The sequence below is a fragment of the Haliaeetus leucocephalus genome, unplaced genomic scaffold (assembly GCF_000737465.1).
Source record: "Haliaeetus leucocephalus isolate CR32 unplaced genomic scaffold, Haliaeetus_leucocephalus-4.0 Scaffold932, whole genome shotgun sequence".
Taxonomy (NCBI): domain Eukaryota; kingdom Metazoa; phylum Chordata; class Aves; order Accipitriformes; family Accipitridae; genus Haliaeetus; species Haliaeetus leucocephalus.
The window spans coordinates 11148346-11161672 of NW_010973368.1; the positions used below are offsets into that span (position 1 = coordinate 11148346).

Here is a 13327-nt window from a genome sequence, read left to right on the forward strand (position 1 = left end):
TTTTGTCTGCTCGGGGAGGGGGGGGGGGGGGGGGGGGGAAGGATGTTCATTGTTTCATCAGGAGGACACAGATTTGCTAATTTTTATAAATGGTTTCTTATTCTTTTTTATGCCTTCTGGTAAACTATATTTTCTATGTCAAGCAAGAAAGTCTACTTCTTTCCAGTCTTATATTTTCATGCTCTAGTGAATTTGCATTATTTCTGACAGTTTTCCCATGGACACAATGATTGTATATCTCATATATCTGCAGTCTGAAGTGCTTAATAGGTTCAAAATTAGCCATGTATACCAAACTTTCTGTGTCAAAGTCAGTTCATTTACAAAGAGAAGTATTACAAGAATAGAGAAGAGATTTTCATTAGGGAAATCTGTCAGTAGAGAATGGAGTTTGAAAGTCATTAGCTACCATTATCTTTTCAAATGTTTTAGTAGTAGCAACTTTTTTTTTTTAATAGCAGTCTTCTACTGTTTCATCAGTCTGACTGAAATCATAGCAGGTTCTAGTAACTGATGCCTGTTCATCTTCCTTTTAGCTGATGAAAATCCTCTCTCTTCTTTCTATAGTGAGAAACACCTTTAGCCTCTATTCAAATTATAATATTCTTCCATTTTTGTGTATTATTAAAATTACTCCCTGATAGGTATGATATAGCAGTATATCATACAACATACCCTGCTCTATGTGATTTTTCTTTGTTTCTTTTTATTTCCAAGTAGCTGAGCAATTACGTGGTTTTTAGATTTATCTTCTTCTGTCCAGAAATGCTGATCCCAAATGCTCCATTTTGAAAATTCTAGGTGGTCCCAAAAATGTGTCTTCATACTAATTGTATTAAAAGAGAAGCTAGCTAAATAGGCCTAAGTTTGAACCAAACTCACTACTCCCTTTCCTCCACAATCAAAACCCCACACATTTAACTGATCTTTTGGAGACAAACCCCATAGGTTTTCACAGCTCATTTTTTGCAAATGTGAATGCCTTATTTTAATTGTACATTTAGACTTGGAGCCCATTAATGCAAGCTGCTGAGTGCTTTTAATTTGTCTTGTCTTTTTTCACTGCATATACTGTGTAGTCTGACCCTTCTTTGGGAGAAGATCTTGTCGGTCATATCTAATTAATTGTATTTGGAACACTCTTCTAAGATGCTTGGCTCAAGAGGATATATGTTTATGGAATTAGGATTAAAGGAATGTCTGTGTTTGTAGATTGCATTCTAATATAAACATAGTTTAGTTACTTTAAAATATATTAGCTTTGGAACTGGAATCCTAATAAAACAATCCATGCAAAATTCTTGGAATTTGCATCTAGACAGCTCCCCAAATAAATTAATTTAAGAGGTAGCTACTGGAATCCATATGATATGCTGCAAACTGCAGTTACATGGGATAAAGTTCACTTGGCTAAAAGTTTTTACGTTAACCTCTACAAACAAAAAAATCACCCTTGGCTCCGAAGTTCCTGAACCACAGGTCATGGAAGGCTGAAAGGATATACCAGCTAAGTTTTGTCAGTGTTTGCTATGATTTTAAACTCTTCCATAGGTATGCATTATTGGCCACTATGAAAATCAGGATACTGGGCTTGATGTAGCTTTAATCCTATCTTCTGAAGAATACTGTTGTAATAATATTTTGAATTATTTGGACTTTATTCATGCATTAATCCACACCATGAAACTCTTAAGGCACTATGATGTAATGGAAAGTGAAAATCCATTTCAGAGAAGGAAGAAAATTCAGCCAGATCAAAATCTAATGCTCAAACAAACCAAGAGTCTTTTCCCATTTGAAAACAAAGTAAAAGAAAACTTAGCACACTCCCCATACTTAGGATATGTAATAAGTTATGTGAAAAAAATCCAAGAACAAAAATGTTTATTCAAAACTTAGTATCTTAAAGCACCTCCTAAGTAGAAGCTATGGAATTTTAAGGCACATTATTGCAATTACCTATCTGGCATGTGTAGAGAAAACAGAAAAAAGGATCAATAGTTGCTAAGCAGACAAAAAAAAAGAGCTAAACCTTATTTCTGAACTGTATGGTTCATCAATAGTAATTATAACTTATTTTAGATCAAGGTTGTTAGCTTGTTCCATACACGTGTTTATAAAAAGCATGTGTATTGCTTATTTGTATTGCTTATAACTTTTCCTGTCTTTACTTTAAACTAACTTTTCTGTCACACCTTTCTTTACTCAGATCTGTGTATATTATATGGCTTGTATGCAAACACTTACACAGGTGAAGTACAAGACAGCAAATGTTTAAGCACTTCATCTGTCCTTGAACTCTGTAGGACTACTTACCTACTTATCTCTGTTACTTATATTCATAGAAGTACTATAGGTTTGAGGCTTAAACTGTAGGTTCTGAGACAATTACCTCAACCATATCTGGGAACAAAACCCTAAGTAAATAAATAAACAAAAAATAGTAATAGCTTAAATTTTGTTCTGTGCTGCTTCTATACAAAATATGGGTTCAAATCTGTATTAAAATGGAATTTTGGAAGTAGAGCACACCAAGATACACCAACCTCTGTAGCTTATTTATATTTTAAAAATATAAAATTAGGTGATAGATGTGTAACACATTTTCAGCCCTTACCTTCTTATTGTTTGGTAATGAAAATCAAAATGATGACATTAACATCTCTTTCAAGTCAGCTAACTGATGCTGCAGCACTATGAGTCATCTCTTTAACAATGAGCCGCTTTTTAAAAAAAATATTTTAACGGTGATAAAATGTATGAGGGTGATAGGCCTACAGGTTTTACTCTGTTTACCCATGGAACATAGAGAAAAGCAGTAAAAGTTCAGGATTAATTCTATGAGCTAGAAAGGTGAACTGTGCATTTTTTCAGCATCTTGGGTTCTCTGCTGAAACTGCACATGAAGGCAGCGGTTTGAGATATTCACGCTGCTGTAACTGCATTGAACACAGTACTGTATTGTGTAAGCCACTGAAGAGCTAACAGAGTGACAGCATTTAGTCATCTGATACCTCATCTAGTCTGTAACCAGAAACTTCTCATATAAGTTCTTCACATGACCTGTGTTAGGACCTAAGCCTAGCAGAGCTCCTAAACTTCTTCCTTGCACTTGCTGCACAGCCATGGTGCTGCTGCCACCAATGGTGATGCTCTGAGGATACCATGATAGACTGTCCACATCAGAAACATCCATATGCTGTGGAATGAGGCTATCCAGGACAGTTTGATAAAGGTCTGTATCCTTTCCCTCAATTTAAAAGTGTGAGGTAATTGGGGATTTCCTTTTCAGAACACAATGCCCATCTTTCTTCTAAGCAGTAGGCACCATTGCAGCCTATGGCTATAGGGTAACTCATTCTCTGCTTTGTCAAAGATTATTCTGGTGGATGAGGACAGTTGCCCAGTGGGATTACATCATATGCTGGTCTTGAATGACTGTTATGAGTTCAGAAATGGAGAGGGCAACTGAGGGCACCAACACATTGCTTGCAGAACCTCTCTTCCCATGGTCAGTGTGATTGCCATTTGTCTATAAAACTAGTTCATTCCTGATTCCTACAGATGACTGGAAGATCAGGTTAGTGTAGCGACACTCTCATTTGCTTGGTTGAACTGCCACATTGTCCAGGTCTTCCACCCCTCATGTTACTGCCAAGCTGAGGTCCTCAGAGGTTCACATGGCATAGAGTCTTATATTGTCTCTGTATAGGCAGTGGAGGAAGAGCTATGAATGACATACAGGTCTTCATTTGGGTCCCATCACAAGGGGCTTTGTCTGTTCAGGATTATAACTCACTAATTCTGCAAGTTCTCATTCACAAGTTCAAGGATGGTGAACATTGTCTTTGATGATTTATAGGCTCTGTGATGCAGTCTACCAAATAAGTGTGTAACATCTGTGATTTCTAGAGCCTGGGCATCTTCACTAGGGACAAAGCAGCACTCTCTTCTCTATAGGGATTGTGGTCATTGTCAGCCTTAGAGTATATGTCTGATGATGGATATTACTGTTTATCGCTATTGCTTTTCATCATGCTGCTCTACTCAGTGTTGGTCAGTCAGGCCTTGAGCTCTTGCAGGCAGAGTGCAGATGTGTCTGCAGGAGCCTGGCTGCACCAAACGGACCATCAAGGACAGTTTCCAGATCATCATGACAACTATAGTCACCACATAGTACCACAGTTGTCAGGTATGCAGTAATGAAAACTTAGTAGTGCAGCCATAACTTGTCTGAAACTTCACGGAGCCTTTCCAATTGGAATGGATGCTGCAGAACAAAGCTGTCCAGGCATCCTTGATGCAGATTAACGTTTAGTATGTGGGCAGCACAGATGCTCCAAGATAAAATAACTGTCCAAGTGCATACCATTTGCCATCACATAGCACAGTTGCTAACAGTACTTTAGCTACACTTACTCCTGGAAGTTGCAGTGAGGTATTCTTGCAGAGCCTGCAATTGATTCACCTGGTTATCCAAATAGCAATGCTTAAGCCAGGAGTTCCATCAGGGAAATGATGGTCGGTCCTTTTGAGCTGTTCACAGTACTTCTTGGTCTAAGCTGAAGGAAGCAATAGAACAACAGAAGTCAGTATCTCTCCGTCAGAGGTATTTGTGGAGGCAAAGATGTTTGCTCTTGATAGTGTTTGGAGAGGTACAATTCATTGGAGGTTCCCCAGACACAGCCTACCGAGACACCCACTTTTCAAGGACACTTATCTTTGTGTAAATACATAGGCTGCAATCATTCCGTTAGTGAGCATATCTGAGGAGAATTGCTTGGTGAGGAGCAATGGATGCAGTGACTTAGCACCTGCTGGCAGACATGTGAACCCAAAAGAAATGGCATAATCCTGGGGGTAGCCTGAATGACCTGACAGCAGGAGCATGGCACTTTTGAGGGGAGCATGGTACTATTTTTATGGTGCATAGGGAGCAGAACATCGCTCACCTGCTTACCTCCAGATGGAAATCCTTGGGAGGAACAGGCACCCCATCAGCCCTTTGACCATGCATGATATGACTGGGTGTAACCTAGGCAGTGACGTACTTTCTTATCAAAATAAGCACCTGTGGCTGCTGCCTTGCAATCAAAGCAGTACAAGTCACTGTACTTTGTCCTATGGACTTCCACTTTCATTCTGCATAAGTAAGACTGGGAAGAAAAATTTACCTTACTTTAGCAATTTTTATTCAGCCAATACTCATCACCTTGGCTCCCGTGTGCAGTACTCTGCTAGCTGGCCAGTGCTTCAGAGGGCAGGGGAGAGGCTGGCATTGGTGGCCTGCAGGCAAGGTCCTCCTGCATCCCTGGGCTGTCTCAGTGCCAGAAGAGGCCAAGGCAGAGAACTGGTGGCTAGACCCAGCCCAGAGAATTATGGAGCAGTTTTAAAGATCTTCTGTAGCTCAGTGTAGATTGGGAAACTATATTTAAATACCACCCTCATGGTTTTTTTTTCAATTTCTTGAATAAGCACTTCTTGTCATCATATACGAAAACAAGCTCTGGTAGATCATTTGCTGTCCCTTCTTACAGCAGCTGGTGAGTATTCCTGTCAGCAAAGTCAATGGCATGAAAGTGGCATTTTTAAATCTCAGTAAAGGTCCTTGTCTCCTCTTAGGTGTGTACCGTATCTTGCCAAAGGTGCATATAAATGAGGTGGCTGTTCCAAAGCTTCTTGGTCATGTGTTTTTGTAAGATGATGGGGCAGGATATGCAGGTATTAGGATATGACCCAAGGAGTTGGAAGAGTGCATGCAGTCACGAGACCTCATCCTTTGCAGGATAAAAAAGCCTAAACAGCTCAGATCTTACATAGATTGTGCCCATGCAAGGGCAGGGCCCTGCTGTGAATGATTGACTAGTCTCTGCCCATATTTCTCCATCTGAGAAACAATTTATTCTGTACCAGAGCAGTGTAAAATATTACAAATGCAGTGGTGGAAGTTCAGGGAGCCTGTGCAAGACATGTCACACTAACACGCAGCGCTGTCTGAAATGGCTGCTTTGGAACTGGCAATTGCTTTCTGTTATTTGTTCTTAATATACTGGGAAAGACTAAACGTTGTGTGTCTTTTTTTTTTTTTTCCAAGTAAACAAGATTGCATCAAAAATACATTGATTCTATCATCAGTTTCTCATCCTGACACAATCTGCAGGATCTTGAGTATAGGCTAGCTGCTTTAAGCAGCAGAGTGAACACAAATGGAAACTAATTTAAATTTCTATTTGCAGCCCTCATCTAAAGGTGCATAAACTTCAAAGGCAAATACCCTGTATTTCAAATGTAAAGTTAAATCTTAATTCGCTGGATGAGCCGCTGTCTGAAAATACACAAAGCACTTCTGTGCTTTGAAATGATTCATAGCAGATGGGGAGAAAAAGGATCATTAATTGATTCTTCAAATAAAACATCACAAGTATAACTGAGAGGCCTGGCTGGAAAATCAAATGGAGTAAATTTTCAGAGAAGTTTGTGCTTTTCACAGAAGTCTCTTGGCAGAATTTCAAATCAGCTTCATCATTAAGCAGCAAGTAATTTTAAACCATGTTTACATTAACAAACCTCTGTAACCATATTCACTCTAGGGCAAGGCATAGTATACAAAGGGTTTGTTAGATTATAATTAGTTTAGATTACTTTCCATTATGTATCAGCAAAGGCAGCCCGTGGGCTGGCTCATGTTTCAAGTTACCCTGCTGTTCCTGTTAGTGCAGCAGTAGCTTTGGGTAAGCTATCTGCGTGACAGTATCTAAAAAAACCTGCCCAGCAGTGTTAAGTGGTGACTCCTGCACTTTTTTGGCCAATGAACCTGTACATGCCACCACCCATTCTTATTATCAAACTTTAAACTGGAAATAGGGCAAAAGTGATATAAACAATGCAAGATTGTATTTCTTAAGAGTCTTTGGCTTCCTTGCAAATAAATCTCTAGATTACACTTTGAAAAGTCACTGCATTAAACCATATTCTTGTTAGTGTATCGGTACCACTGGAGAAACAGACCTGTAATCTGTGACATCAGAAACTGTTATTAACTACTTTGCAGTCTTCAAACCAACTTGTTTGTCACCCTTATCAGCAGTACTTTTTACAGGCTGTTTCTTCTCAGGTGATCCATTTTTAAAACCACAAATACGATATGTTTTTAGTTTTATTTCATTAATTTACTTGACACATGTAAAGGCAAAGCAGTCATACTGACAATTCTGAAGGATGTGTTAATCCTTTTGTGTTATTATATATTTTTTTGATTCATTTTCATCTGGTGTGGTTTAGCACAGTGGTATGGACACACCCACGGCATCTCAAAGTGTAATCTTTCTGACACTTTAATGACATTCTTCCATTTTCTTGGGTAATGAATAATTTACAATGTGGGCCTGTAAAGAATCTATGCTCATATTTAAATATCTGTGAAATTTACAGATTTGCTTTTTCATTTTGAAAGTTCTAAGGTAATACAAAATATTTCTCTTACTGCACTTCCTTCTTTTTCTCTAAAGAGATTATGCTCTGCAGATTGTAAAAATGCATTATAAACTATAGTTCAATCAACAATTTAATGTAAAGATACATAACTTTGCAAGGCTAGTTGGTGGTTCTGCTGTCAGAAATTAAGGAGGAAATAATTAGAAAAACTATACTTAATCCAAGCCTATCTGTAATATTAAAGGGGGATATATATATCTCTCTACATGTAGGTATAGATACCGAGGTTCAGAGGAGTCTGCATCTTACAAGTCTAGGAAACCATTTGTGCATTTGTTATGTTTTATGATTTCTGAAGTTAGATTATTTTGTCTCAGACTGAGAACAGGAAAAGCTTATTTAAGGTTGAAAATTGAGAGAGAGTTTAAGGTGCAATTGAGAGATACAGCAAGTACATAAATTGAAAAGAGCTGGTGAGAGGAGAAAAGGCATCCAAACTCCCATATTGCCAGAGGATGCAGTCAGACAAACTAAGGAAGCAAACCCTACGAAGATCAGTCCAGCTTGGAGTTATGGAGATAGAGGTCTGAGCTCAGGGAGGAAGAAGGCAGAGGCAGAGGCACACTGTAGACAAAAGAAACAGGGAGGTAACAAGTAGCCTGGGACACACAAACAATAGGGCGGTGCAAAGAGGCTACTCTGTCCATTGTACAAGTCATCTGAAAGACAAGGCAACCTCTTTATTAAATCTTGTCTGGAACTGCGTTTTTCTTGCTTCATGTTGGGTTGCAGATTATTTGTCAAAGGTGGATGGTATTGGTCACTTTTTCTAAGCATTACTGTTGAATATTTAACTCCTACCTTGATATACAGTAACTAACTTTGTTAGCAGACAAGGCTTAAAGATAGAAACTAGTGAATCTCTAAGTGATATGACAGGCAAGGGTACGGCTCTTGAGAGCAGCAGGGTTTTTTAACAGGATAAAGTAACATTCCTCTCAACACGCCTTTTTCCTAGCATGAGCTGTAGGATTCAGGGGAAATAGACCATATTCTTTGCAGTCAGTTATAAAGATGAGGCTTAGAACCAGTCCCATTCCAATCACCTTAGCAAAGATCAGCACCTCATTGCACACAGTCACCTGTACTCAACCAGTGCGCTGAGAACAGCATGTAGAAATGGTTAATGACTTAGAGCTTCACATGGCAACAATTGATCACAATTTCTGAATAAATAAAAATATTCACCCTTCAAATCTGGCCTTCCTGAAAATTGTTGTTGTCTAGGTAATGAGATATTTTGCAAATCAGCTGGGCCAAATTAATCAGGTAGTATGTATCTGCTTAACTTTACTGGAGTGGTACCATACAGATATATACTAAATGAAGATGTTACCTAACAATTTTATGTTACCTATTAAAACCAGACCCAAGATCCATTTAGAACTTTTACCAAAGCTGGTGCTTATCTGTACTTCCTAACTGTTTTCCTGAATATATCTATCTTTTAATATAATGTCATTTCAATACAGTATTGTTTCTGAGAAGTTGATTCATTATTCTGAACTACTGATAGGGCATATGCCATACCGCCATCATTGTCTGATCACACACTTCCTTACATCATTCTTATGGATCATTCTTGTACATTACCATCTCTTTCCAGCTTTGAAGTTTCATCATCCTTGTCAAGATCTGGAAGTGCAGCTCAAGGTATGGCAGTGCCCATAAATCACTAGTGGGTAAGTGCCATCTTAATGTGTCAGACAGCAATATATTTTAATATTTATTCATTTAAGTTCAGTATGTAAAACTCAAAATACACATGAAATACTGTGAATATTCATGTAAACCTTTAAAAAGAAAAATGTTTATTGTGCTTCTAATGTGAAACCAAATGTTTAAGAAAAGGTTCTTCAGGAGTGATCTTGACACTTCAGCGCTACAAACCTTTACAATATTGGGGTTTGGTATTTTACGTCAGGGAGCCTGATATGAGCAAAGTAACTTAGAACAAGTGTTTTTTCAGACTGGGTGCTTTAAGTATGAAGTTTGTTGTTACACAGCCAGTAAATTACCTGATTTTCAAATGCTGGTTACCCAGGACTATATCTAGTCTGCTTTAGAGGTTCATTCCATTAAAGACAACCCAGACTGGCAAGCCAGATCTTAGGGTCCCTTAGTGAGGGGACACCACATAGGATGCCTTCAGGCACAACAGCCATCTCATAAGCTCTGTCAGCATCTTCTCTTAAGGGCTTTTTAACACTTATCCTGCACCCTGTCTTTATCTGTATCACGATCCAACATACCACCATGAGATAACTGATACTTACTATTACCTGAAACTATCTCAGAACAAAATGAAAGGAGTTGAAAAACCTCTGCCACGGAACAGATCCTGATAACTGATTAACAGCTGTACCAGACCATTTAGTTAGAGTGCTACTTGAGGGCCCCATGAAGCCAAGCTGTACATTTCATTAGGCATCCTGATAGGACAAAGTCAAAAAGATGCTGTGAGACCTGAGTTATCTTCGTGCTTCTCCCCATCATTCCAAACAGGCCATGGTCATGATGGTTCTAATGATTTTCCAGGAGGTCCTAGAGATGGTTGGGGAATCTAAACCTGACAATGCCCCCTAGCATAGGGAAATAACATACTGCATAGAAACTAGCCATTCCTGAGGAAGTCAAATAGCAAAAACTAGGTTTTACTATAAGCATCTAACAGTTTTTAATCATCTCTCCAAATTTAGCAACTAATAAAGAAAAACAGCAGTATAATCTATTACTGATATTGTATAGCAAATACAGTGGCCTAAAGTTATAACTCAGAATGTTAATCCTATTGGATTTTCACTATAGTTTTATAAAATCACCACAGGAACTTTAGTGATAGCAAATGGTCATAAGGTGAGTTTTATCTCTCTCTCATCTGAAAGAGATGAATCAGAGTGCTTTTATACAAAGTTAATGTTCAAATTATTCACTTCCTAACCAGTCATCAGCAATATATGTTGCTTTGCAGCTAGGGGCTAGGTTCACAAATAGGAACTACAAGCCCAAACATTTCTGTAAGGTACTTAGAGCCAACATTTTGATGATACTGATACTCACAGTCCTGTAGCTTGTTAGCCACTTGCTGTCATATGAACCTAAAACTTTTAGAGCCCTAAATGTTCATTGATAAAATCTCATAGGTACTTCCATTTCTGCTACTGTGCACATACTTTATGAGGGGAGAATCAGGCTTGCCCAACATCAGTCCAGGGCATTTGTGATAAAATACCTAGCTGAAGACAGCTTTTGTCCCAGACTAGTTTCCTGAACTTCAGACTGTCTTTCAAATCCAAGTAAGCTAGTAGTTCTTAAGGCCATCAATCATATAGATGATTTAGATGGTTTCAAAGATGCTCAGAAATACAGAAAAACAACCTGAAAGAAACTAATGAACACATCTGGACTTTCTTATTAGGATCACTGTATTTAATTTAAAAGCTCTTGAATGAATAATTCCAAACTGGCATTAGAAATTCTCTTTACAATAAGAATAGCATCTCTTAAATTAACACTTGTAGGCCTGGATTAGAGCTCCGCTACTTTTCTAAATCCAATTTCTTGTTATCTTTCAAGTGTGTATTTGGAATTGTTCATTATTTTGTAATGAAGACTTTTTTTTTGCAGCATACAGAGTGATAATGTAAAAGCAGAAAAGATGAGAAGAGTTAGAAAGTAGTAAATTAGAGTTCATAAAAAAAGTCCAGACTGATTTCTTTTGGCCGGTAATGTTATATAAAGATTTAAGAATTAAGAATAGATACAAAGCTTACTCTAAATTTCAGTGCCCCCAACTTAATCTCTCAGAATTCTGCAAGCTTTGGGAAACATTTTGGACAGACAGCCTATGATGAGAGTATAATTTCAGTCAAAACACATCACTGCTTTTACTTCAAGTTAATTAAAGTATGAGTTGCTGAGAGGTATACATTTTCACAATAAAGTGTTTCACTTACATTCCACTCCACTGTGAGAGTGAAACTTTGTACTATCATAGTTATAGTACAAAAACTGTGGACCTTTAACAGAAAAGTTAACTTTTGCTAGAGGGTTGTACCATCTCATTGTACATTAATTTACTGGCATCTTTTAAAAAAAAGCAGCACAGCTTCCATCATACGTGTTACTTCTTATGAATGAGATCAAGAATGGCTTCTTCTGAATTAAGGAAAAACTTGGAGGTTGGTAATTTGATTATTTGGAGGATAATTCAGTTTCTTTACTTAAAAGTGACCAAGGTTAAAATCATAAGCAGCCACATTATTATTTTACCCTGAGCTATCTTTTACTTTTTCCTAATAGTAATGTAATAAACCCTTTTTATTTATTAGGTGGTTTAGGTTGAGGGAGAAACTTTGTGTGAACTTTTACTAGATTGCAGAAAAAAGGCAATAGCCACAGGACTATTCACTTCTACATAATTAATATTTGAAAAGTATAATACATGTGGAATGTATTAAAATGACATTTTCTGAATACAGTTCTCTCTTTACCGCAAGGTTGCATTGCTGATTGTCTAAAAGCATTTTGAACAGAGAAGGCATATTACAGATTATAGCTTGGTAGGTTAATCCATTTGTGCTTTTGCCATTTTAAAGTTACAATGAATTTTGGAAAAGTGAATACTCTAGGAAATGAATATTTATCAGGGAGGAAAGAAATCTGTTTCTTAGTTACAGGGCAGCAAAACTTTGCATTTTATCCCAAATGTTAAAGTGCGTGTCTCTGGCTAGTTTATTGAAAGATTCAGTTTTCATTTAGTCATAAAATGTCAGTGAAATAACCTTTTGACTTTGAGCTGCCTTTGGGTTATAGCTTAGTATTTCCCAGTGATAATAAGTTTGGTGGAGCACAAGGAGGAAACTTAAGCTGTTCTCCAGCAAATCAGAATTTAAAATGTCAAAAAAAATAAACGTGCTTTGTATTTAAATTTATAATTATCTTTCTGTTAAGGCTGAAGAGATGTTTTTGACAGGAGGCTTGAAATCTCTCCTTCCCCATGTGCTAAGAAGAATAATTCGATGCAACAGACTGAGTATTAGTAATACTTCTGGAATGGCAGAAGGTAAATAAACCTAACAGCTCAGTGCAAAAGTGACTCCATTTTAGATTCATTGTTATGTGTTTTCTTTTCTTGTTTGTGAAGGAATGCAGGAATATCAAAAGCACTGAAGTAAAACAGAAGAAAATGTTGACTTATGTTCTTAAGTCACTTGGATGGTTTTGAAATCACATTGAAGGACCTGACACTGTGTTCTTAAATTATAAAACTATGTCAGAGAAAACATATCATCCTGCCTATGTAAAGTGCATGGACTTTGTTTTCAATGTTTGCAGTGCATCCCTCAGCTCCCAGTTATGTCATTGAGAAATTATGGATGCAGAAAATATTTGAAAAGTCTTTAACCAAATCTGTTTTTTTCTTGCATATGTTATTATCACATTCGCAGGATGACATACTAGGTTCTTCACAGAGACCTTGCTTTACTTAGCACATCGGATACACTTTGGGGAAGAATTAGAGATGTATAGTTACAGAAGTAGTTTTGTGCTTCATTTGTTGCAAAAGCTGGAAATTACTGACTCAGCAAGACTGGGAATTATAAGGGGGAAGGAAAAATTAGTTTTATACTCAGATAACTGAAGGCATTTTGGAAAATTGATTTCTATCTTGCCTCTCATAGCTGAACTTTTACAGAAGCAGAGAATTCTGTGTCATTGTTCTGGTCGACTTTAAAATGTAACTTAACATAACAAAAAATACTGTTGCAAGTAGCTTATCAACAAAGCCGTGTGTAGTAGCATTACTATAACATAAGAAAGTTAAGAGTCA

The 13327-nt window shown here is 37.5% G+C and overlaps 1 protein-coding gene across 3 annotated transcripts in view; it reads left to right on the top strand.

The window, feature by feature from the left end:
- LOC104841859 (chromosome unknown open reading frame, human C14orf159) overlaps positions 1–13327 on the top strand; it is a 46518-nt gene that overhangs the window by 7433 nt on the left and 25758 nt on the right. For 2 of the 3 annotated variants that reach the window (XM_010583835.1, XM_010583837.1), the window contains exons 2-3: positions 9101–9176; positions 12448–12559. In XM_010583835.1, coding sequence (XP_010582137.1) covers positions 12457–12559 — 103 coding nt within the window. In that variant the 5' untranslated portion in view covers positions 9101–9176; positions 12448–12456. Of the gene's footprint in view, positions 1–9100; positions 9177–11316; positions 11401–12447; positions 12560–13327 lie in introns of those variants that run through there. The other variant, XM_010583836.1, reaches the window with a different exon arrangement.